Here is a 25,219-nt window from a genome sequence, read left to right on the forward strand (position 1 = left end):
ACCCACGTGGACCGTGGACGGGAGGAAATCACCCTCACCCGACACCCGCAAGGGCGGTGGGACCTGCGACCTGCCTGCCCTGTGCGCACCCTGGCCTGGAGCAGGGCCTTGCTGTGCACCAGGACGAGGTCCAGGCTCTGGGGCCGAGCCCCGCCGCAGCACTTGTGGGAGCTGGGAAAGGCCACCTGAGGGGACAGGCTCACAGCAGTTCTCACTCGCGTGACGCCCCCACCCCACCCCACCCCTCCTTACAGCCAATCGTTCTACTCGTAATTGGTCATGTTTTGAGTGGTAAAGTCAGTGTAAGAAAGGGTGTTGTCTGCAGGGGGAGGGTGTAGCTCAGCACGCGCAAGGTCCTGGGTTCAATCCCCAGCACCTCCATTAAAATAAATAAATAAATAAGCTTTTTAAAAACATAATTACCCCCAAAACAAATAAGCAAGAAAAGTTATTCATAGGTTTTCTAAAAATCCACAGAATTATATGGGAAATTTGTATTTTTTAATCTTAAAAAAAATCACAAATATGCCGGAAGAATAAAAACCAAGCAGCACTGCACGAGGAGCGCCAGCCCGGTAACAAGACAAACCCAGCTGGTCGCGGGCCACAGACACTCAGACATCACCTGAGACGACCACAGGCTTGCTCTCTCCGTATTTTCAAAAGTCACATGAACACATCTTTTTCCCAAGAGAGGCGAGCCTGCCTGGGCGTGCCTGGCGGTCACGCTGTGGTCAGGCGCTGCCCTCCCTCCGCTGCCCAGTGGCACCAGCACAAGGCGAACTTCTTCACAGGGTGCTTATCTCTAAGAAAACGGAATCAGGCTTACGTTTTCAGGGAACTTTTCTCACAAGCAGACTGCAAAGGGAAGTGACCTGGAAGGTAATCCGATCGCCTCACACCCACAGCAAACAGCTCTTCTGACAAGTGACAGCTTCTCCGACAGGTGCAGGGGTATTTGTGGCGGACATACAGCTCGTCCCTGCTATTTGGGGACAGTGACCACAGCCTCCCAGGAGACGCCAGCAAGGCTCTGAGGACATCTGCCTGCGAGCAAGCCTGAGGGAGACCAGGAGGCACACACCCGCCCAGGGGACTCTCCCCAGGACAGGAACCCGGATCCGCCCGCGTGCAGACATGGCTCCGGAGCGAGGGACGCTCCGCAACCTCATGGGGGGCAGTAAAGCGAGGCCCGTGTGGGTCCTGATTTGAGCAGCACAGGCAGAGGCTGGGACGTGGGTGGACATGTGAGGAACCTAGGGGAGCACCGTCAATCCCGTGGGTTAGGATGGAGAAGGGGGCACTGAGGCTGCCACTAGCCCCGTGGGCCACCGCATCCAGAGGTTTCCTGAACTCTTCTGCTCTGTCCGTGAAGCTTTCTCCAATAAAGTAAAACAGCCGGTCCCATGTCCCCACAAACCCAGTTTTGTGTGTGCGTGAGATCAGCTGGACAAACAGGGTCACTAAAACTGTATCTAACACTCACGTTCTTGGGAGCAAACAAAAGGGATAATGCACTTGAACAAACGTGCCCCCGACTAGAAAAGTTCTTCCAAATGCCCTCTGCGTTCAGACGAAGCTGAGCGAGCGACGTGAGGACTGGCGTGGCCAGGAGTCAACGAGGTGGCAGGGTGAACACAGACCCTCTGCAGGGCGGAGGGCAGAGCACTGCCAGCTGGGAACCAGGAAAGGCCCCAGGAAGGGCGGGCGGCAGGGTGGCCTTGCCAGAGGAGGCAGGAACGAGCACCAACACCGAAGCGGAGGATGGGCGCCCGCTCGGTCACCCCGACACCCGCAGACCCAGCCAGCAGGACGGGGCTCAGCCTCACGCGGAAGTCCTAGGCTCTCGGACCCGTATCCCTGCCCGGGGGGGCCGTCGGGAGACTCTCAGGGGGCCGGGCACGCAGGGCCCCCGGCACCCACGGACCTGCTCAGCCCGAGAGCAATGCGAACGTGGAGGAGCGGCCGGGACGGCAGGACCCACACGGTATCCGTGGTGGGACAGCTCTGGCAGCCGCTGGACCCTCTGTGATGGCCACTGGCTGACAGTGAGGGGCACCGGGGGGCTTGGGGGACGGAGGGGTCTTTATTCTTAAAAATGAAACTGAGCAGGAAGACGCTGTGGAGAGAAGATGGTTTGTGTGACACAGTCGGTGACCAGCTGAGTGCCTGGTCTCAGCCAGGATCACACCGGAGCATGTCTCTGAGCCGTCTTGGGGGCACAGGCCTCCCCTCGTTCATCCCTTCAAACCGGGGAAACCCACCCAGACTGGCCCGATCCAGGGCAAGTCAGTGTTCAAGGAGCAAATCAAGAAAAGTGCCAACTCCCAGGCTTTTCATCCAAAGGAGATGAATCTCACTTCTGCGCTTCCCTTTGTTCTTGTCACCTCCCCTCATTCTCACTCTGGGAACTTTCACACAAAGAAACAGTTTAAATACTAACTTCAGAGCAGTCAACGTGGACACACACAGCTAAGACCCTGACTTTAATCTAGGAACCCAGGTGATCGCTAGGGCCTACTTTGTAGTCAGAGATGAGACGTTAGCATGTCCTTTTGAAAAGCCCCACACAAACAGCACTTGCAAAGGTTTATAATCTGAGCAGTAACTCTGCACACACCTCACGTAAAACACCTACTGTTCTCACGCCCAGAGAGATCAGGAGACACGGAGGCACCAGCAGTTCAAATCCGAGGACGGTGCCCTCCGGCCCGCAGGGAGGAGACACCACGGGAGGTGGCGGCGAGGCATCCCCTGCACCAACTCAAAGGGCACTGAGGCCATGAGCCCCACACGGGTCATGAGGACCTGGTCAGGTCCCAGCCTCCATGGCGTCCCACGTGCTCAGAGGGCTCCAGCTGCTTTGTGAGACTTCACCAGAAGGACAACCTCACAACCTGGCACACTGCTCACTCACATTTTGATGCACCAAGTGTAAAAATCGGAAGGAGAAGCCACAGCGTGTGCAGAGTACCAGGAGCGTCTGCCGAGGGAAGCAGGGTCCGTGTGGACGCAGGTCAGCACACCCAAGGAGCCTGCCTGCTCCAGCCTCCACTCCCACAGCGAGGGCGCCCAGGCAGCCGCTGCCACCTCCTCCCACACAGCCAGACCCACCCCACCAGCCCCCCTAGGCAGTGCAGGCACCACAGCCTCACTGGGCCCCTCCCAGCGCCCCTAGTCTGGCTCCAGCAGACCCGAGGAGCACTTCCCTGGAGGGCCTGGGCCACCCTCAGCAGCCCCCCCATCCCCAGGCTTCCCAACAGCCTGGCTCAGCTCTTGCCTCGACTGGCGCAGTCGCCTCCACCCCTCCATCCGGCCACCAAGTGGCCCACGTGTGGGACTGACCCGCTCAGGGACCCCACCCGGACCCCAACCTCCGGGTGCACCACAGGCGGGCCCTGCCGCCCTCTCCACCCCCTGACCTCTGAGGTCGTAACCCGGTGTGGCAAGGCCTCAGACACCTCGGCGATAACTGCCCTGAAGAGGTCTGCAGGGGGGACGAGCAAAGTTGGTCCCTCGGCACCAAACCCTCTGGGCCCGCTTGCCAGGAGGTCACGGCCTGGGCGCCGCTGCGGGCCAGGGACGCGGGGCGGACAGAGTGTAAGCCCGGCAAGCCCCACACGGGGGCCGTGCTGTGGCCGCACGGGGCTGGGAGTCCTGAGGGGGCCGTCCGAAGGGCTCACTGAGAAGGCATTTGATGAGAAGGATGCGAGGGCAGGAGAGTGCAGGCAGGGGACACAGACAAGCGCAGGGGAGAGCACAGCCAGGCTGCTCCAGAACAGGAGGCAGCATGTGGCTGGGACCGCGAGAACCAGGGCGAGGACGGCGGTCAGAGGGTGTGGCGTGGAGTCCGTGCAGGGTCGTGTCCCTGGGTGGGATCGTGGGCCCCAGGGTTACGGGTGCGGCATGGGGTGCAGAGCTGGCAGCGCCTGTGGGGCACTCGGCACAGGTGCCCACTTCTGGACCTGACACGACCCCAGCTGACCCCTGCACACCGGCCATGGGGCCCAGCCCACAGAGGGGGGGCTTCACAAACGCTTGGGCTGCAAGCCGTGGCGCCGGTCACGAGAAGCCCAAGGAGGCTCTGCCGGTGTCACTGGTGGCCCGGTGGGGGCCAGAGTCTGCCCCAAGGCCGTCCTGGAAGCTGCTCAGCCCAGGAGAAGCCACACCGCCGATCAGAGCCGCCCCCCTGCGCAGCCTTCCTGGGGCACCTGCTGCTTCTGCATCTCACGCGTGTCCCCGAGCTCCTCCTGCCGAGCATGTCCACAGGGCGCTGCACCCCACACACCCGTCCCCCACCACACGCCTCCCACCTGCTTCTTACAATCGAATTTTGCACTAATACAATTAAATCATAGTTTTAAATACACAGGTTTTGCGTGTAAAACATACTTTCCTCTGTCTCAGTGTGCTCTCACAACGTCATTATCTTCAAATCACGTAAACCAAGAGAATCAGAATTAAATCCACGGGCTGGGAAGAGCCGTGTTCCCCGTGGCATGTACTAGTCTGTCTGTCTGCGTGGAAGGAAACTGAAGCTGACAACCGAGGGCCTGAGGCTCGTGAAGCTCGGACCTGCCAGGGGCCCCTCCCCAGCACCAGAAGGCCCTCTAGACCAGACCTCAAGGCCGACAGGGCTCCAGCTGCTTCCAGGGAGAAGTTCTGGGGCCCAAACGCAGGGACAGGCCAGAGGCTCAGACACGTGACAGTCCCTCCACCCCACGCAGAACCGGCCCTGCTCCGGAATCAGGAATTCATGGGAGATCCTGCCTGCAGACCACACTAGACTGGAGAGCCACCCATAAAATGAAGCCACCACACCCATCAAGGCGAGGCTGCTTCCTTCCTCCCATCCAGAGACACGCTGAACGGAGGCAAACGATACACTAACTTCTGGAGCGGAGCCCCTCCCACAAACCTCCGCTCGGAGTGTGCCTCAGTCCAGAGGGACAGCTCCTCCTGGTCCTCGTGCTCTCACGAGGTGGAGAGCTCCTGCTTTACGACGTGGAATGTCTAGTTTAAAAACGCAACAAAGCATTAATTCACCAGAACGGCGACTTTCAATCAACCATACCATCGCTGTGGACCATTCCGCCACCTCACGGGCAGCACCCGCCACCACCTGCCCCCACCTGCCCCCACCTGCGCCACCCCCACTCCAGGCCTGGTGCACACACCTAGCCCCGCAGGGCACACAGCAGCCATCCACGGTGAGGAGGTGAAACCCCATCCTGACTTCACGCTATGTGACAAACTTCCAGGCCAAATAAACGTGTCCTGTTCCTGAGACAGGCGCCACGGGTCACAGGGGAGCAAGGCTGGGCACCAGCCAGGGCGGCAGGGCCTCCCGCAGAGACCGCCTCCAGAAAAGCAGCTGCTGCCCTTGACGCGGGACACAAGGCTAGTGCACAGGGGTCGCCCGCCCAAGGCCCCAGGAGCACCCAAACCTTGGGGCCCCATGGAGAGCACTGCACGCAGCGGCACGTTCTCCAGGACCAGAGACCCAAGCCTTCCAGGAGCCCGGGACCAAACACACCTGAAAGCCCACAGCCCCAACACCCGCCTCACCTGGTGAGCCCCCCGCAGGGCTCCCGTGCGCGCCATGCCTAGCTCCTCTGCGGACGCAGGCGCGTCTTCTTGCTGCAGCTCCAGTTTCTTGAAAGCCCGGGTCAGGATCACATGGTGAGGAGCAGCCTCCTTCTGCAGCTGCTCCTCCAGGTCCACCCGCAGCAGCTCCAGGGCACGTCTGTGCTGGCCCCGCAAGGTCTGGATGTCAGACAGGTAACGGGACTCCAAAGAGTCCAGGTGTGACACGTGCCTGGCCTCCAAAGCCCTGATTTCGGCAGCAAGTTCTGCCTGCAGTTCAGCCTCTCGAGCGTCTGATCGAGCCCGCCGCTCACTCTGGAATGAAGCCCGCAGCTCTTCAAGCTCAGCCTGGTGCCTGGTCTCCAGCTCGGCCCTCAAGGACAGGACGAGCTGCTGGTGTCTCTCCCGGAGGAGCTGGAGCTCGCTGGCTTGCTTCTCCTGGGCCTCCTGCAGGAAGGCATCTCGCTCCTCAATGAACTTCTCTGTGATTTCTCGACGTTCTCCTAAGAATCTGAGGTGACCAGCCAAGAGAACACAGAACACCAGCATGGTCACAAGTGCTCCAGCCCCACGTTTCCTGCGGGAAACACCACGCCTCCTGGGAAGACCACCCCTCCTGGATCTGACTGTGCCTCTCTCTGCTGCAAACGGTCTGAGAGCCCACAGCCAGCAGGGAGCAGAGAGTGACGGGGCCCACGAAGCTGGAGGAGCTCAGAGGCCAGACTGTCCCCAGTCAGACTGACAGGGGGGAGGAGGGAGACACAGGATCCCCAGCAAGAAATCACACACGCGTTTCCACCAGACACCCCGGGAAAGCAGGCCTGACTACAACTCAGCAAAGAGAGCGCCTCAACAGGGAAGGCAGCGGGATCCCTCCGGGGAGCCGCGGGGCCGCACGTAACATCAGAGGACCTGAGACAGCTCTTCGGGGTACATCAGGGACGTGAATTCAAAGAGCTGCTGGTGGCACCGGCTGGCAGACGAGCAGGAAGACGCCTTTCTGATGGAAGCACCCAGACCCCAGCAGGAAGGGGGCGCCCAGTACACATCGGTGCGCACGGGTGACGAGAGCTGGGCTGGGCTCTCTGTGCTCACTGTCCCCAGAGCACGCCCTTCCGCCGACCGCCCGACACAGGGAGGACACGGAGGCCTCGTGAGTCTGCACGCTGCGTCGTGTCCGTCCAGCTCACACACGGTGGGCCGGGACCTGACGGATTCTCAGACCCCAGAGCAGCTCCCGCCCGCATCTCCCTCGCACACGAGCAGCAGAACCAACAGCAGCCCCAACGACCTCCAACCTCGGACCCCCACTACAGCCCAGGTTTGCAAAGAGGCACCAAACCAAGTCACGTTCTACGTTTGCTTAAAACTTCAGGGAAGTGGGCAAACAGCTTAGAAAAAGGCATGTGTTGAAAAGAACATCTGTTTGAGTTTAAAGTACAGAAGAAACCCGATGAATTCAGGCTGCACCGCCTTGCAGTAAACGAGGCCTCGGCTCTGCTGCCGGAGCCGTAACAGGTGCGGAGAGCACAGGTGACGAGAAGGCCGCACGCTCAGCCGCGCCCAGCCCGGACACGGGACGTCACCCACCTGCTCTGGGCCGGCTGCAGATGGTCACCGTCCTCCTTTGGCTCCCGCTCCTGGTCCGCTGGACCCAGGCCACCGGCCAGCTCCCGGCCACACTGGCTGCACCGCAGAGACTCGTCCCCGGCAAGGCTGAGCTCTAGCTGCCGCAGGCGGCCCTGCTGCTCCGTCAGGGATCCCTCCAGGGCCAGGATCTGGGCCGCCTGCTGGTCCTGAAGTTGCCTCATTTCAGCTTCTCGAAGCTCAAACCTGTCTGTCAAGGACCGCTTCTCAGATTCCGCCTGTTCCCGCAGGTCCAGGAACACCCGTGCCAGCCTCTCCTCCGCGCCTTGCCTCAGGCCCTCGCTGGTGACGTTCCACTCTGCCTCTCTGTCTCTGAGCTCTTGTTTCACCAGCTCGATCCTCTCCTCAGCGCTCTTCAGTTCTGCCTGGTGATCTTCCACTAAATTACGTTTTCCCTGTAGACAGCACGATTCCACTTGAGAGGGAACAAGTTAACTGAAAAGACCATTGGCAGCAATGACCCAATCCACGTCTGGAGACAGAGAAGTCCCGCAGCACATGGGCATGGTGCTGAACACAGCAACGGGAATGTGTCTGCCCTGACAGGAATGAAGGGGCTTAATGCGAACAGATTTAAAACCATTTGCTTAAGTAAAACGTGTCCCCATCCAGGCAGCCGGGACCGTCTATTATCTGCGGGGCGGGCAAGCCTGGGCACACGTGTGGGGCGCCTCCTCTGCTGTGCCAAGACCAGCACAGGGGAAAGCAGACGCATCGGGGCCCGCGGTCAAGGGGAAGGCCAACCCGCACACAGAGAACCCACTGTCGGCCGGGGGACCGAGCGCCACAGGAGAGCAGCAGCGGGCGGGGTCAGGCCCCGAACACACGGCTCACGCTCCAGGGTCACAGGGACCGAGCGGGAGGCTGATGGGCTAGAATCAATGCTCTCAAAGGGGCCTTTGGAAGGGAGGTGAGTCAGGAAGCGGAACGTAGGCAAACACTCTGACATTCAAAAAAGGAAAGAAAGCAGGTCAACTGATGATCAAAAAGAAGTAAAACCAGACCAAAAAGGTATGCGAGGTTGACCTCAACTCCTTACTCGAGTTGTTAGAACACAGTTTAGGGCCTGCCCATGGTGACAGCTGAGGGTCAGCTCTCATCAGACCTACGCTCCCAGACACGACTGCGGACTCTGCATAAAGTCCAGGAAAGACCCTGGGGTCGGGGCCTGAGGCCCAGAACAAAGATGCGGCCCTGCAGGGCTGACCCCTCCATGCAGTGAGCACAGAAACCATCCCCAACCCCAAGTCTTACTTGTTTGAACCAGAGCAGCTGGGAAGGGAGGGGGGCCTGTGAGGACGGAGCCGAGGAGGAGAGCTGCCAACTCTGCGATCACACGCGCCCCGGCCGACCCTGACTACACACGTGTGCACAGACGCAGGGCAGCCCTGCACCCAGAAAGCGGAGGGCTGGCCTCTGAGGGCGGGGGCGTCCTGTGGGGCCGAGACCGTAACCGGCGGGGTCGGCACTAACCTCAGGTCGACACTGTCACTAGATTAAAAGTACCATGGACAGGAAGAGGCACACCATCAACAAGACACAAGCAAAGCTTGGAACAAGCACGTGAATAGAGAAACAAGCAGATTTCAGCACCAAGACCACCACCGGGGCAAAGGGGGTCGCTTCACTGATGACAAAAGGGTCCACTTCTCAGGAAGACGTAACAGTCCTAAGTGTGTACACGTGGAATATCAGAGCTTCAACGTACTCACAGCAAAAGCCGACGATTAAAGGAAGAGACGGATAACTCCACACCGCTCTTCTAATAATTTATGTAAGTGGATAAAGGGGTGGTCCAGGAACGTCAAAGGCCATCGAGGCAAGTCTGTCCTTGAGTTAGGGTTCAGGTTTAGGCTCAGGCTGAGTGCCGACAGCTGCAGAGGCTGGCAGAGGAGCTGCCCGGCTGGGGCCACAGGCCCTCCACAGACCTCAGTCCCGAGTCAGCCTTGCCCCCGTCCTCACCCCGCCTTAGTATGGGGATAACACACAACTGGCCTTGCGGGTAGTAACGGCTTCTATGAAACTCTGCTCCGAGGAGAACGAGACCCCGAGGCGACCCCACCGGGAAGAGCCCAGGAAGAAAAGCTCCTGACGGGCCCCACGGCACAGTGAGGCCGGGCCCCGCCGGCCCCCAAGGAGGCCGCTAGTCACTTAGGGCAGTTCACGTCTCAGCTCGGTGAGCGAGCAGCCTGTACGCTCCACAGAAGCATGACCGTGGCCAGCGGGAAGAGCTGGGGGCTGAGGACACTCCGGGAGACACGGAGGCCTGGAGGCGGCACACCTCCCTGGTGGAAGGAGCGACAGGCCCCAAGGAAGACCCCACGAGCACTCCAGGGAGGGCCCTCCAGTCCCCACGAGGCCGCGGTGGACGCTGCGCAGCGAGGGGTTTCAACTTACCTCCTCCAAGTCCTCCCTCAGGCGGGCCTCACGCTGCAGCTTCTCACGCAGACTTCTATTCTCCACCCTTAGGAGGTCGACTTCGTCCTGGAGCAGCATCTGAAGCAGTGAGAGCTGAGCCTTGTGCTCAGGTCCCACGTGTGAGACTCCGGCCACCACCTGTGCCTGCGCCTCCAGGGCCCCGTTCTGCGCACACAGAAGGGGCACCCGGGCGAGCTCTGCGGGGACAGGGCGGGGCTTCAGGCTGGACAGGCCACCTACCTCCAAAAGCCTCAGACAACATCCCCTCTGACTCTGACCCCGGTGGGCTTGGTGGCAGAAGTGGCCCTTCAGCCGAGTGGTCACTGCAGGGGTCACTGTGCCCGGGGCCCAGACAGCAGCCCGTCCTGAGCCGCCCACACCTGCTGCTGCTCCTCCAGTCTGGGTGCCAGCTGACCCACAGAGGAAGGGAGCTCTGGGCCGCAGGCACCCGGCCCCCAGGGCAGCTCTGCCAGGGCCTGTGACCGTCCTAGGCTCGAGAAGGAGCCAAGCGTGACCGAGGCGCTCAGGGCACTTCCACCAGGGCCCAGCGACTGGAACGTGCTAAGAGGTGACCGCAGGGCACCTCTCAAGCAGGAGAGAAGGGTGAGGAGCAGAGAAGACAGGCCTTGTGCCAGAGCCCCCAGGGGACCCAGACCTGCTGGCCCTCATGCTGGGACCCTTTGCCCCACCTCAGCCCCATGCAGGAAGGCAGCAGCGCCCGCCCTCTCCTGGACTCCGTGTCCAGGGCCGGCCTCACATCTGCTCTCCTGGGCCCCACCGGCCACGCCCTGGGGACAACAGAGCTTCTCTGTCCCCAGCCGCCACGCTGCTGCCTAGGCAGGCCCCTCCTGACACGCCTGGCCTGCCCCTCGACCCCGCCCTGGGGCCTCAGCACCAGCCCTCTGGAGCACGGGCAGCATGTGCAGGTGTCCAGAACGTTCCCCGCTGGCCGACGCCCAGGACCAGCAAAGCAGAAAGGCACGCACCTTGGTCGGGCTCTCCTGAGGGCCCCACAGGCTGCTCCCCCTCCAACACCGGGGGGCCCACGAGGTCCACATCCTGCTGGACCTCCAGGCAGCACTTCCGCACTGCTAGCTGGCACCAGCGGTTTTCTTCTAATCGTGGCAAACACAGGCTCTCCTGCGGGGAAAGCACAGAGCAAACCTCACAACAAGTCCCCACCTGCCTCCCTCATCACCATGTCCACGCCATCTGCTGCCCCACCTGTTTGCAGAAGGGGGAGGGTGCGCCCACTGAGGCCGACCCGCGCCTGAGACTCGGCGCCTCCGCCACACCCGCTCGCCTGCCCACCAGACTCCGTCCTCACCCTCCCCGCCCCAGGTCAGGCCTCCCTGACCAGCCACGTGTCCAGGGCCTTGGCCAAGGCTGCCCTGCTCGGCCGCGGGGCTCCCAGGTCTCTCCTCACCCCTGCCCTGCACTTCCCATCCAGAGCCGGGAGCTGGGCCCACCCCATGAGGTCACTGCCGTGACCAGCCTGACAGGGCCCAGCCCGAGTGTCCCTGTTGGAGGGAGGGAGGGAAGGAGGGCAGAGGGGCTCAGCGCCACTTCCACACCTCCCACGAGGGTGTTTTGACACCCCTCGAAACACAACCAGTCACCCCCTTTCCCTCAAAGCCACTCACACAAGTCATGTCAACCTAAACGTCAGACTCTCAACAAGCTCGAGTCAACATTTAAATCGAGGCTCATGCTTTCACGTGGCCAAGGCGACCAAGACAAAACCTAAGTCAGGACTCGAAAGAACCAGAGGAAAACACAGGGAAACGCTGCGGTGCCCTGAGAATGGTGCGGAGGAGCTGGGGGCTCGGGGCTTCCGGCCTCAGACAAGGCGTGGGAACACGCAGCGATGACCAGACAAGGAAGAAGACACTCGGCCTCGTGACAACCACAGAGCTGCAGCCAGAGACAGTGGCCAGGGGTCGGCGAGGGTGAAATGGGTGAAGGGTCAAAAGACACAAACCTCTAGTCAGAGGTAAACAAGTCCTGGGGGCGCCAGTCAGGAATACTCTATTCTGTGTCTGAAAGCTGTTAAGAGAGTAGGTCTTAAAAATTCTCACCACAAGGGGAAAAAAATGACAACTGTGTGGCGACTGCCTCACGACACAGCCAGGCAGGGAGCCATTATGCTGTGCGCCCAAAATGAACGTTACACGTCCGCTATCCCTCAACAGAACGCAAGGCCGCCGGTCACCTCGTGCTGCTCCAGATGAAGGCTGAGCTGATCGAGGTGGTCTCTCTCTTTTCCAGACATCTCTTCTGAAGGGGCCCTGGATGAATTGAGGGAGAAATACATTTTAAGACCTTCCCACGTGGCACCTTCCCACCGATCCCAGCTTTGTCCCTGGGATCCTACTTCTGTGCCGAGGACAGGACGACCAACGGCTGTGCAGATCTGACCATGACAGTGACAACTCAGCGAGCGGCACAGCCCGGGGGAGACGCGGGGACCCAGCAGCCCACCCACCCACAGCCCAGCACGAGGAGCAGACCAACTCGCAGCTCATATGACATCTTGTTCCGAGACCCAAATATCAAGTGTTTCTAAAACAAAAGGTGCCTTGCCTGCACTGGCATAAATCACAGACCACACTAGACTCCTATTCAGCTCAAGGTGCCGATTCCAAAAACAAGGTTAAGGTGGAAACTGCCATGTCTACCTGATCTGCACAGACTCCAGCAGAGAGTCCTCCTCCATCTCCTGCAGCCGCTGCTGGAACAGGGCCAGGTCTTCCTGGTAATCTTTCTCAGCCTCCCTTAATTTCTTTTCAAAGTAAATCCTCAGCTGTCCCAGCTCAGACTCATGCTTGGTCCTCTCCTGCTGCTGCTGCTGCTCGAAGTCCCGCCTCAGACGCTCCAACTCCTCCACGTGGGAAGTGCGGGCCAGGAGCTGGTCGTGTAACTCTTTACGGGACGGAATTAACGATCATCTTAAAACGAAACACTCAGGGAAAACCAGGAGACAGTTAAGACCTGGGATGTGTACAGAGAAGACTTGTAAAAAGGGGCCCCAGTCACAGAGCCCATGAACTGACACGGGGGCCTCACGGGGAGGCCAGCTGGGTGGCCGCAGTGGGCCCCGGGCCCCCAGGGGCAGAGTGCATCGGCAGCTGGTGGCAGAGTCAGAGGGACCAAAGTGTGAGGAACATTCCACGTGCCGCTGGGGGCTCTGAAGGCAGAGGGGCCGCAGGGCAGGGAACGTGGGCAGTGGGCAGCCTGTAGGTTGAAGACCAGCAGGAGAGCAGGACCTCGGTCCCACAACCACAGGGCCTGGGTTCCGCCACAACCCGAGGGAGCAGGTCAAAGGGCGGCCCGACACCCGGACTTCGGCTGCAGGGGACTCCACCTCAGGCCTCCTGCCACTGCGCGTGGCGGCTGTAAGCTGCTGGGCTGGCGGTGCTTTGTTAGCAGCAACGACCGGTAACACAGACCACAAGAGAACTGGCACCACCACTCCTCTGATGAAGAGGATGCTGCCAGCCGGTCTACCACAGCCAGGGACTAGCTTTCAAACAACGTAGATGGAAATAGGTAACTATCCCGTACTCCAAATCACAGTTCCCTGGAGGGCCCTTACAGGCAAGCCTGAGGATTTCCAGTGGAACACGCACACGCTGAAACACATGTGTGATAGCACACATGAAGCCACCAGTCCACGAGCGCTGCCCACGGCCTCGTCAGTGACCCACAGACCAGGTGCTGGGCTCACCCACCCGCCAGAACGTCCAGTGTAGTTTCAGGTCCTTTCTCCTAACTCTGTTTGTTCCTAGTAACACTCACCCTCCCCAGGCAGTTCTAGATGTCACAGGCCATCTGGTGAGCGGGGGCAGGAAAGCCCCCGTTTCTCTGCCCTGAGTCTCATGACCTCCCCCAACCACCCCGAAGGCATCTCCTGCAAGAACAGATCCTCTGGCTTCTCAGGAGGCAGAGGCAGGTGTGAGTCAGAAGGAGAACCCGGCTAAGCTGCCCTCAGCAAATGTGGCGTCACTCTCCTCCAAGACCAGAGCCAGGCCACAGGGGCCTGAGCACACCAGCCCAGGGGAGCTCACGGGACCCAGGAGGCAGCAAGGCACATCTGCGACCCTGAACGCCCACTGAGAACGGTGCCCAACCAAGCCCACCCGCAAGCCCTGCCTCACACATGAACAGTGTGCAGTTAGCGCAGGAGAGACATGGGCTTCCCGACGTGCCTGACTCGTCTGCGATGAAGCCAAGGCCGCCCACCCACAATTTCCACCCTGAAGCCACAGACGTCAGTCTCCACGGAAGTTTACAAATCACTTTCTGGGGTTTTCAAAGCCATCAGATTCCAGCTGGGGGTTTCAACAGTTACAAATACAGCTGTTCGTGGACCTGAATTTTCAACACAAGGCTCCTCACCACTCAGCTCCTGCCTGCTGGACCGGGCAGACTCCAGCTGGACCCACAGGCGCTGGATCTCCTCCTGTGACTGGGCCTGCAGCTCCTCGTAGGACACCCGGAGGTTCTCTAACTAGAAGAGGAGGACGACAATGTGGGGCCCGACTGACCCAGCCCCTGGGGCAGGGCCCACAACACTAAGTGGGCCAAGTGCCAAGAACACGAGTTCTCACATGCAGGGCTGAATGCCACGTGTAGGTCAAACCCACAGATTCTATGTCCTGACCTGGTTACCTACCAGCTCCACCAAATGCTGAGAGTCTTTTTAAATAAAGGCTTAAAATATGGAGGTCCCTTAAAAAACCAAAAAATAGAACTCCCATATGACCCAGCAATTCCACTCCTGAGTAAGGGAAAAAATGAACACTAATTCAAAAAGACACCGGCACCCCAGTGCTCACAGCAGCACTATTTACAACAGCCAAGACACGGGAGCAAACTAAGTGTCCATCTACAGATGACTGGATAAAGAAAATGTAAATTTATACAATGGAATACTACTCAGCCATAAAAAAGAATTAAATGTTGCCATTTTCATCAACGTGGATGGACTTAGAGTGCATCGTGCTAAGTGAAATAAGTCAGGCTGAGAAATACTGTGTATCGCTTCATGTGGAACCTAAAACATACACAGACAGGTATATACACAAAACAGAAACAGACTCACAGATGCAGACAACAAGCTAGTGGTTTCCCGCAGGGAGAGGGAAGCGGGAGGGGCGAGGTGGAGGATCAAGAGGCACAAACCATCAGATAACAGTAAGTACATGGAATTGTGTGCAGCGTGGGAACAGCCAGTATTTTACAACAACCGTAAGTGGAGCACAGCCTTTAAAAACTGGAAACCACTAAATTGCACACCTATAACATGCAATATTGCACATCAATTATATTTAAATTTTTAAAATATGATAGTGTCAATTAAATACATAAGTAAACAAAATTTAAAAACAGTACAAACTACTACGTATAAAATACTCTACCAGGATGTAGCCATTATCTTACAGTGACTATAAATGGAGTATAATCTTTAAAAATTGTGAATCACTGTGTTGTACACCTAGAACTTACATAATGTTGTAAACCAACTATACCACCGTTAAATAAATACACACACGCGTGTGTGTCAATCAGGGCTTAAGTTCTGGCCAACAAAGAATGCACAACGACCCCAAGCCCAGACCCCGCCCACACTGACACTCAGACCCAGGAGCGCCTGCCTACCTCCAGCTGGCTCTCCTTTTCCCCTTCTCTGAACTTCAGCTCCAGGTCCTCCAGGCACTGGACACGCTCACGCTGCAGGTCCGCGCGTAGCTGCCTCAGGGCCACTTCGTGCTGAGCCTCCTGAGTCCGGAGGGAAACTGGGGGCGGGCATGGACCTCGCTCAGCCTGTGACCCAGCGTCCCCCTCAGCGCCGGCAGCTGTGCAGGGCGCCCCGGCTCCTTCCAGACCCCGTTCTCAGAACCCTGCTCCCTCTGGGGACAGAGGGCGGGGACGCAGGCCGGCTGACCCACAGACGGCACCTATCGCCGAGCAACAGGCAACCCAGGGCAAAGCGTGAACAATCGCGTGGTGCTTCTTGGGCAGCAATTCAGCAGCAGAACACGCAGGAAATCTCTCCGAAACGAAGGCCTCCAGGAGGGTTAGGAACCTGGAGGGGCTTGTGACCAAGGGGGGACCCGAGGCTGACGCTGCGCCGCCCAGCCAGCCGCAGGGCGTTTGCGCTCCGGCCACACAGGAGAGCGCAGTCCCTTCCTCACTTGCTCGTTTCAGTTAGATACTCACGTTCAGCCTGATTTTGGGCGTGAAAAATCTTCTCCAACTCAGCTTTCTGTTCTGCCAATTCTTTCTTATACTGGTTTTGTAAATTCTCCAGTTCTGACTGATGCTTTTCCAGTAATTCTCGGCGTAGGTTTTCCAAGCACTTACTTCTCTCAGATTCCCAGTCCTGCTTCAGGGTCTAGTTAAATAAGGAAAAGGGAGATGACCACCAACAGCAGATGCTCCACAGTAAGAAACATCAACAATGCGTCTGAAACCCTGGGTGGGCGGTCACCCCACCGAGGCCAGACCAGCAGCCCAGGACCCGGCTAGGAAGGTCCAGTCAACGGCCCCCCTACTCTAGAGGGACAGAAGCAGAAGCACCTGCAGGCAAACAGCCAGGACAAGAGCGAGGACCGCCTGCCACAAACAGAACCAGGCTCTGAGCAAACGCACACAACTCGGCCGATGGTCAGGCCCCCATCCCCTACCAAGACCCAGGCGCCACTGCGACACCCCTAAGCTGCCAGCGCCGGGCTCTGTCCCAAGAGCCCTGAGACACGAGCCCTCTCGGTCCAGCTCAGAGGGAGGGGGCAGGGCACAGCCCTCCCCCACGGATGGCCTGGCCAGCGTGGCCAGGACACAAACGTCCGCATGCTCTGACGTCTCACATGTCCTCCAGCGTCACCCGCGCCCCACCCCCACATCCTCCACCGCCACCAGTGCCAACAGCTCTTTTACAGACGTAGCCCTGAGAAAGGGGCAGGTCACAAGGACCAGGAGTTCAGTGACAGTCTTCCTAGAAAAGGCCCTAAAACAGAGCTCCTGCCCCCGAAGGGGCGCGGTGCGGGAGCAGCAGGACGGCCACAAGGCGCGGCCAGCACGCTGGTCCCACGCCACATCCCCCGAGTCCCCAGGGCCGTCCACCCAGACCACGGTGTGCCGGCGCACAGCCAGGGCCAAGCCGTGGGGCCGCCCAGGAAACCAGGCAGGGTGGAGAGCCTCGAGTCATACGGGCCACAGACACCGCGGGACGAGCTGCTCTGGGAAAGGAGCATGTCCTGCTCCCACTGACGCAGCTTGAGCTTCAACCGGGCTTTGTCAGAACTGAGGTGAGGAGCCCGGGCGGGGCCCGTAGGAGGGAGGGAGGAGGAAAAACACCGCGTGCACAGAACCACACTTTCCCATCCCAGCACCTCTATCATCTGGGCGTTCTTCTCCACTTCCGACTGTAGCTTCTCCTTCAGCTCAGCTGCAAGAGAAACGAAGAAAGTCGCTCAGATTCCCGAGGCTCAGACTGTTCCACAGTCTGATCCCCTAGGAGGCGAGAGGGCTCCCAGCACCACCAGCCGCTCCACCAAACCCCTGCCAACATTAACAGGACAGTGGGACACATCTATGAGAAACAAGGTGACGATGTCCAGTTTAATTAGCAAATCATATTCATGTCACAGCAGAGGACAGGAGAATCCAGCCCACAAGACAATCCAGGAGAAGCGGGCAAGGCTGGCCCTGGGGCTGCACAGACCACTGTGCCCTGAGCCCATGCCCTCTGGTCAAGAGGACCTCAGCCTGTCCACTCCGCTCCCAGCCCTGTGGTCCAGGATCCCTCCAAGCCAGGTTCCAGGCTAGGCGGTGGAAGAAAAGTAAATGGAGCAGGGCCCAACAGCTCTCCACCCGAGAGGGAGGACACACCAGCAAAGAGGTGCGGGCACCAGGGACAGAGGAGGGAGGGGGGGCTAGGCCAGATGGCGGGCTGAGTGTGGAGGAAAGGGGTGCACAGTGGGGGTGTAGCTGGGAAGGATGGCACCACCGGGCGGGGTCCACAGGACCCCTCCTCCCACCCCCGGCAGAGCCTCAGGGAGCGGAGAGTCGGGTGGGCTTCTCCGCAGGCCTGTTTCTGCAGCTGCACCTGGAGAAAACAGCCTTGGAACAGGCTTGACTAAGGTAGCCATGTTTCAAATTTTAAAAATTTAACAAAAGCAGGGGAGAACGAGCAACAATGCCTGAACCCACATGAAGAAGCAGGAGGCGCTGAAGGGCCCGCGGGGCTGCTCCTCTGGGTGGGCGGGTCCCCGGGAGAGGGAGGCTGCTCAGCAAACGGGCAGGAGAGCAGGGAAACGGGCACAGGGTCTCCTTAGGGGTGAAGAATGTCCTAAATGCAGACTGGATATGCTTGCCCAACCCCGTGGATCCACGAAAAGCCACCGAGTGCTCCCTTTAAACACTTCAAACGTGTGAATCACATGGTACGTGAATTACAGCTCGGTAAAGCTGTTTTGTAAAAAAACTGACTTGTACAAAGAGTAGTGACTAACAAAAAAATGTACCAAGAAACATTAAAATGAAAACAAAAGTATACGTCAAGGCCAGAGAATCAGCCCATGGAGAGGTGGTCCGGGCCCAGTGAGGGGCAGTGTGAGCTAGGCACCTCCGCTGATGGCCCGGAAACCACACAGCCTGTCGAGGGCCGGAGTGCGGCGCCAGGTGCGGAGACAGCCGAGCGGGACGCAGCGCCGGGCCAGCGGAGCATAGGAACTGCAGCCTCGGGCCGCCCCGCGCCGCCCACATACCTGTCTCCCGGCTGTGATGCAGCGCCATCTCCTCTAGCTCCCGCCGCGACTGGCTGCGCAGCAGCGCCAGCTCCTGGGCGTGCCGGCTGTTGAGCATCTGGCGCAGCTCGGTCAGCGCCGTCTCCTTCTCCCGCTGCAGGTTGGCCTGCGTCAGCTCCAGCTGCGCCGCGTGAAGGTCGCTCAGGCTCAGGCGCAGTGCCTCCAGCTCCAGGGGCGGCAGCGGCTGCAGGGAGAGGGCGTCGTGGGGCGGCGCCACCCGGGCACACCGTGCCTCCCACCTGGGTGGCGGCAGGACCAATCGAGGGGTCAGAAATTGTTTTTAAAAAGAGAAATGCACACAAAGCACTGCACGCCTGCGACGACGGCCACTTCCAAAGACACCGAGAGCAGGTGCCGGGAAGGGCGTGGAGGAACAGAACTTCTGTGCGCAGCTGGTAAGAATGTAACGTGGTGCAGCTGCTGCACAAAACAGTGTGGTGGTTTCTCAAAAAATCAAAACCAGAACTTCTACACGACCAACCGCCCCATGTCTGGGAACACACATATGCAGAAGAACCGACACAGGGTCTCAAAGAGATCATCTTCCCACACCCAGCTCCTCAGCGGCTGGGATGTGGAAGCAACTCAACTGTCTGCAGACAGGAACAGACGTGCCAGACATTGTCTAACCACACGGTGAACTATTATTCAGCCTTAAAAAGGAACAGCACTCTGACACAGGCTGCCACATGCACGGGCCTGGAGGGGGTCATGTGCAGGGAACTGTGCCGTCACAGAGGACAGCTACCTGAGCCTGCGTACACGAGGCACGCAGAGCCATCAGCATCAGACGGGAGGAGAGTGGCGGCGGCCGGGGGCCGGGGGTGGGGGATGCTGTTTCATGGGCAGAGTTTCCACTTCACAAGGTACCAAGAGCTCTGGAGATGATGATGGGACGGTTGCACAGCATTACGAATGTATTACCACCACTGAGCCGCCCACCAAAAAATGGTCAAAATGGCACAATATTGTAGAATATTGTATATTCTACAATTAAGAAGACCATGACGAGAACGTAGGCTTAAGGAAGTATAAACGGAGTTTGAGTATTTAACTAAGCCAGGTGAAAGTGAACTGCTGATTAAATTTAGACGCAGATGAAGTGCTGTGTTTAATAAGCCCTCCACTCAAAGAACAGAAACCATACATTACTACTTCAACATGTGTAAAGGGAGAATTTTTTCCAACCCCCTGATAAAAAACAATCCAAAGAAGGCGAAAAAGGAGAAATAAAAGAAAACAGGCAGGACAACAGAAAGGCCAAACTAAACGTCTGGCGTAAGAGCAGGCACCGTGGTGACTACATCAGACGTCAGACAGTTCACTGCCCAGTGAAAAGACAGAATCACTTAGAAACCACCCACACAGTTCGCCAGTCACACGCCCCAAACATAAGGTGCAGAGACATCTGAAATACAGGCAAGGAGAGACCAGAGCCCCATCTGACCCATTCACACACGGCTCTGCAGCACAACCGGCACAGAAGCCAGGACGGCGCCCATGTCAGGGCCTGCTGGGGCCGGGGGTCAAGCACCGCCCTGCTGCTGCTGACCTGCAGAGGGACAATGCGTTCACGCTGGGCTGCGCGGAAGTCTTCTGTACATTTCCACACGGACGCTACAAGTCAGAGTTTAAAACAAGCACACAAGTGTGTTGTTAAGGGTAGGTTTTATGATCCCACGAGACACCTTTTCTCCAGGCCCTGCTAGTGCAAAAATGCAGATTAAAAGCCAAAACTGCTCACTGCCTGAAAAGTCTAGCTAGAAGCAAATGTCTAAAATTTAGAATTTCAATTATAGCCATTATTTTGTACTAATTTTAATGGAGTATAATCTATAAAACTACTGAATCACTGTGCTGTACACTTGAAACCAACATAATATTGTAAATTGACCAAACTTCAATAAAAAGAAAAATAAAATAGAAGAAAACGAAGACTTTTAACATAGCACTTTGAAATTGGTCAGTATCTAATACACTTTCCTCCAAGTGCTAACAAAACTGAATCAATTAAAGAAAAGTAATCAATGCAACACATGGAATCCACACCACGCACTGTGCAGAAACTGGGACAGTAAGACTGTCCACAAGCCCACAAGCTCTCCTCCCTGCGTGTCTCCAGGTGACACACCCGCACACTCCTGCTGGAGCCCTGCCACACACGCACATGACCAACAAGAGGGCCACGAGGGCAGGGCCCAGGAAGCACCTGAGCAGTGACAGCCACCCTGATGCGTGAGCAGCAACTCCTCCCTTCAGCATCCAGGAGATGCGATCAAAGGGCACAAGACCGCAGATTCAAGGAGACCTTCCGTGCAGGGCGACTCAGGAGGCAAGACTCAGGGGGCAACTCAGGAAGCGAGGCCTCCAGCTTCTCGGCCCGGTTTCCACCTCTCTGGCTTGGGTTTCTACCACGCGGGGAAGAATCTTCCCACAAGGGCACACCTTATTACAGAATCTTGGAGAAGAATACCTTTGTGATGACCCCAGGCTGTTCCAGACAGTCGCCATCCAGCTTCTGCTGCGGCTCTGAGTCCTCGGTCCTCTCCGGGTCAGGGTCCTCCAGCTGAGAGGGAAGGGCCAGGGAAGAGCACTTACTGCAGCGCCCAGGGCACAGCCTCAGGCCCTTCCAGCCCCTCCACTCCCACCACCCCCTCTGCGCTCTTCCCCACAGCTCTCAAGCTCTCAGCATCTTCACTGTGACTCGTTCCCCTAATGACGCTGCTGCCCTCTTCTTAAGGGATTCTGCTGCTTCAAGTCATTTACCATGGGCTTAACGCTTAAATCACTACATTTTAGTTTCTCAACAAATTCTGTTCTTTCAGATTCATGCACATTTTCGAAGCTCTTAATTTTGTATAAATTCAAGTATTTCATCCTTCAAGATTTTCTTTTAGATAAATCTTTTCCTTAATTTGCAGAATAGTATTTTCAATTTCTTTTCTCAAACTTGAGTTTAAAGTTTTCCAATGAATTTTTCTCCCATAGTTTTGACCCATAAGTTTACAATGATTTGGAAGGGAGACCTCAGACAGAAACAGGGAGTGAGCAACCAGAAACTGGACAGAAGGTCATCCTGTCATAACATGCGGGGGACCTGGCTGGGCCCGGGTCTCCCACCTGGGGGAGGGCGGGCCTGGCTGGGCTGGGCTCTCCCGTCAGGGGGAGGGCAGGCCTGGCTGTTTAACGGAGGAGACTCCCAAGCAGGGTGCTGAGGGAGCTGCCGGCTTCTCTTCCAGCTGAAGGTAAAGTGTGGGAGGAGAGGGAAGCTGAAGGAACGGTTAAGCAAAAAGAACCAGGACTGGAAGGTTTGGTCAATCCTGAGCAAAGCAGGAGATGCGTGCTCCGGAGAGAACACTGCGGGTGGCTGGACCCTTGTTTCATAAGGAGATGGTGGCGCGAACATGGGGTTGACCAGCCGCCTTAGCAGAGGCCAGGACTGGAGATGCTGCCCGTCAGGACAGAGGGGGTGGAGAAAGCGGGAGGGGACACAGGAAGGTGTCACCTCTGGGATTTGACAGGACAACAGAGCCACCCACTGGGAACAGGACTGTCCTTCAAGGAAGGGGAAGGTTGACCCTGCAGGTGACTCAGAGGCCATCAGGGCTGCAGACACCTGGCCCCACCAAACCCCCTCTAAGCTCCAGGCCCAGCACCTAACAGCCAGGTCACTAGTGTCAACCTGCGTCCCATGGGAGCAACTCCCTCAACCAGAGCACGTGCCTGTGAGCAGGTCGCTCTGCCCTCAGTCCTCAGACTCACCCCCACCCCACAGGGAGGTGGTCTCACACCTTGGAATGCAGTCAGGGACTTTTGTTACACTCTTGAGTTCCATCCTGGGATCCCCCAATCTCCTGAATGACATTTCTAACTTGCATGCAAATACTTTCTGGTTTTTTAACTGACATTACCATACAGAATAGTTACACTGCTCTAAAAACCCCCACGTTTCCCCTGTTTAATTCTCCCCTCCACCAACCTCCAGCAGCCACTGATCCGTTCACAGCCTCTATAGTTGTACCTTTTCCAGACGTTATATAAATGGAATCTTAAGGTTGTAGCCTCTCAGACTGGCATCTTTCAACTTAGCAATGTGGACATAAGGCTCCCCTACATCTTGAATGCCATTCCTTTTTATTGCTGAATTTGTATTGCTGGTGGGAATGCAAAATGATACATCCACTTTGGAAAACAGTTTTTGGCAGATTTTTAACAGGCTAAACACACACCTACCACAGGATCTAACCACGCTACTCCCGGGTTCTGACCCTAGAGAAACGAGATGCTAAAAATTCCAAAGTGTGATGAGACTGTGTTAACGAGGCTGTTGGGAAACAGGTGTATCACAGTCTGCTGATGAAAATCCAACTGGTATATCCCTTATGGAAGGGAACTGAGCAGTACTCCAAAGAACTTTACATGCACTTACCTTCTGAATTACTTCCAGGAACTTACCCTGAAAACACATGTCCTAAAATATAAATTACATCCCAACAAGGTTATTCACCACAGCACTGCATGGGAAGCAATGGAAACAGCCTAAACGCTCTTTCCGGGTGAGCAGCTGAGACCAAAGCGTGCCCACTCGACACATGTGCTGTGTGGCTATGAAAAATGAGTGAGGGAGAGCGCTACGAACTGACACAGAGTGAGTCCAGGCCTGCCGCTACAAGAAAGAGCCATGTGCAGAAGATCGTCGCTAGCACGGAGCCTTGCCCATAAACAGGGATGTAAGAAAACAAACATGCACTTACTCGTCTGTGCAAAAGAAATACAAGGACAAACCAGAAATTAAAGAGACTGTTCGTCTGCAGGGGTGGGTGTGAATGGGGTGACAGGAAGAGGAGGAAATGACATTCTCTGAACACAGCTCTGATTTTTAGAACCCCGGCAATTAATCTTTCACTTACTCAGAAAACAGTTACATAAAATCAACCTGGATGTGAGAACCAAAACAGAATACAAACAACGAAACAAGTAAAACTGTACTGTCAGTGAGGAAAATAACCACAGCGAAGAGATAAGGAATCGAAAAGCCAAGCAAAACGACTTGGGACGCCAGACAATTAACCTTGGGACGATAAAGACAAAAAGAACCACAGGTTCCCCCACAATCCAAAAGCACAGTGCCCCTATGAAACCTTTCATAGGCCAAAATGGCCTCAAGTGAAGCAGCAATGACCTTTCTTCATAAAAGTGAAAACCCTTTTTGGAGTGCTTTCTGTCAGCAAAAACAGGTACTAACGTAGGTCCTTCGTAAAAATGAACGGGTGTAACGCAAACTTCCAATAACTGGGGAGACCTGCATGAACAAATACTCTAGTTAGTAAACCTGTTTTTCACAGGGGTGTGGATTAACAACTCTGAAACTAATCTGTGTGTATTTCAAGACTGAAAGAATACGTACAGATATTGCAGAGGAGGAAACCAGGTCTCTCACTATGGGAAAGGGGAGCTTAAAATAAGGAGAGAGGAAAAGCTAGAATAAATTCTGTGGTGTTGCACTGGAATTGAAGATATTGGTGTGAATTCATGGTTTGTATTGTACATACAAATAGACAAAGAAACAGATGTAGCGGTGTGTGTATATACGTACATTTATATTTTCCAGCTCTGTCTGTTGAAATAGCCTAGAAGCAATGACACCCACTGGCAATAAGCATACCTGGCACCCAGCTCTTGGTTTCTGAAGACCATTTTCCACTGAAAGGAACCAGGGCTCCTTAGAGAAACGGCTGATCTCAGGGATGCAGCAGGGAAAGGACAGAATAAGCCTGAGAAATCCTGGTGCCAGAAAACGAAGGCGTGTTGAAAGGTCACAGACAACAGTTCAAAAGTGTTCCAAATGGCCAAATGTGTTTATTTCAACAACAAAATAAACACAGACATGATGGATTAAAACTCACAGAGTAAGTATCCAGTAGTCCACGGCTGATACAAATTACTGAATAAATAAACAAACTGGAGAGCAGCAACAGTTTTTCCTTAGAGTAAAATGCCAGTTAATATATGTAGGTGAAAAGATAGAAACAGAAAGTCACCACGTGGCCACCGCCACCATATTAATTGCCGCAGGCAAGAATCTTAGATGGAAGCTGAAACTAACGGAAGAAAGTATGATAAGAAGCGGGATGTTTACAGGGTCTCCAAGCACCTCCACACAGCACACGTACTAACTACAAAGGAGAAACAGAAACTTTCCATCAAGACAAACCTGGCCAGCCCCTCCTTAGTTAAGAGGTCATGGTCGGCATCACCAGGAGTGAGACGCATCGAACACCAACACCACCTGAGCACGCAGCGCCGTCACCTCCACAGTGTTCCTGCCAGAACGCACACCCTGACTTCAATTGGAAGGAAACATCAAACAGACCCAAATCGACGGGTATTCTACAACATACTTAGCTAGTGCTCTGCAAGTGTCGAATTTATAAAAGACAAAGACGACTGAAAGACTGTCCTGGACTGGAGGAACCCTAGATGACAAGGCACTGAAATGCAACACAGACTCCTGGGCCAGAAAACAGGAGAAGTCAGAATGAGCTCTACGAATGAGCTCACAGTATCATTTCCACGTTAACTGAGCCTGATTTGCGATTTATGCTATGATTACAGAGGTGTCAATATTTCAGGAAGCTAGGTGAAGGGTATACAGAAACTCTTGGCTGCTTTTTGCAAGTTTTTTTGTAAGTCTGATGTTATTTGAAAATGAAAAGCTAAAAAATATAAAACTTTTAACTTAAAAAAGACTGGTCTGT

General features: G+C 56.3%; 1 protein-coding gene across 13 annotated transcripts in view; it reads right to left on the reverse strand.

The window, feature by feature from the left end:
- The window catches only part of PCNT (pericentrin), a 96,110-nt gene that overhangs the window by 66,813 nt on the left and 4,078 nt on the right, over positions 1-25,219 (reverse strand). For 11 of the 13 annotated variants that reach the window (XR_004322377.1, XM_032485795.1, XM_032485721.1 and 8 more), the window contains exons 3-14: positions 20,935-21,027; positions 18,423-18,645; positions 17,046-17,101; positions 15,874-16,048; positions 15,313-15,449; positions 14,050-14,161; positions 12,330-12,573; positions 11,864-11,939; positions 10,638-10,791; positions 9,631-9,848; positions 7,177-7,628; positions 5,569-6,097 (exon numbers count right to left, since the gene is read on the reverse strand). Coding sequence is in view for 12 of the 13 variants with exons in the window: in XM_032485795.1 (XP_032341686.1) it covers positions 5,569-6,097; positions 7,177-7,628; positions 9,631-9,848; positions 10,638-10,791; positions 11,864-11,939; positions 12,330-12,573; positions 14,050-14,161; positions 15,313-15,449; positions 15,874-16,048; positions 17,046-17,101; positions 18,423-18,645; positions 20,935-21,027 (2,469 nt within the window). In the remaining variant the exon portion in view is untranslated. The remainder of the gene's footprint in view (positions 1-5,568; positions 6,098-7,176; positions 7,629-9,630; positions 9,849-10,637; positions 10,792-11,863; positions 11,940-12,329; positions 12,574-14,049; positions 14,162-15,312; positions 15,450-15,873; positions 16,049-17,045; positions 17,102-18,422; positions 18,646-20,934; positions 21,028-25,219) is intronic. The other 2 variants (XM_032485869.1, XM_032486255.1) reach the window with 2 other exon arrangements.

This window comes from Camelus ferus, chromosome 1 (genome assembly GCF_009834535.1).
Source record: "Camelus ferus isolate YT-003-E chromosome 1, BCGSAC_Cfer_1.0, whole genome shotgun sequence".
Taxonomy (NCBI): Eukaryota; Metazoa; Chordata; class Mammalia; order Artiodactyla; family Camelidae; genus Camelus; species Camelus ferus.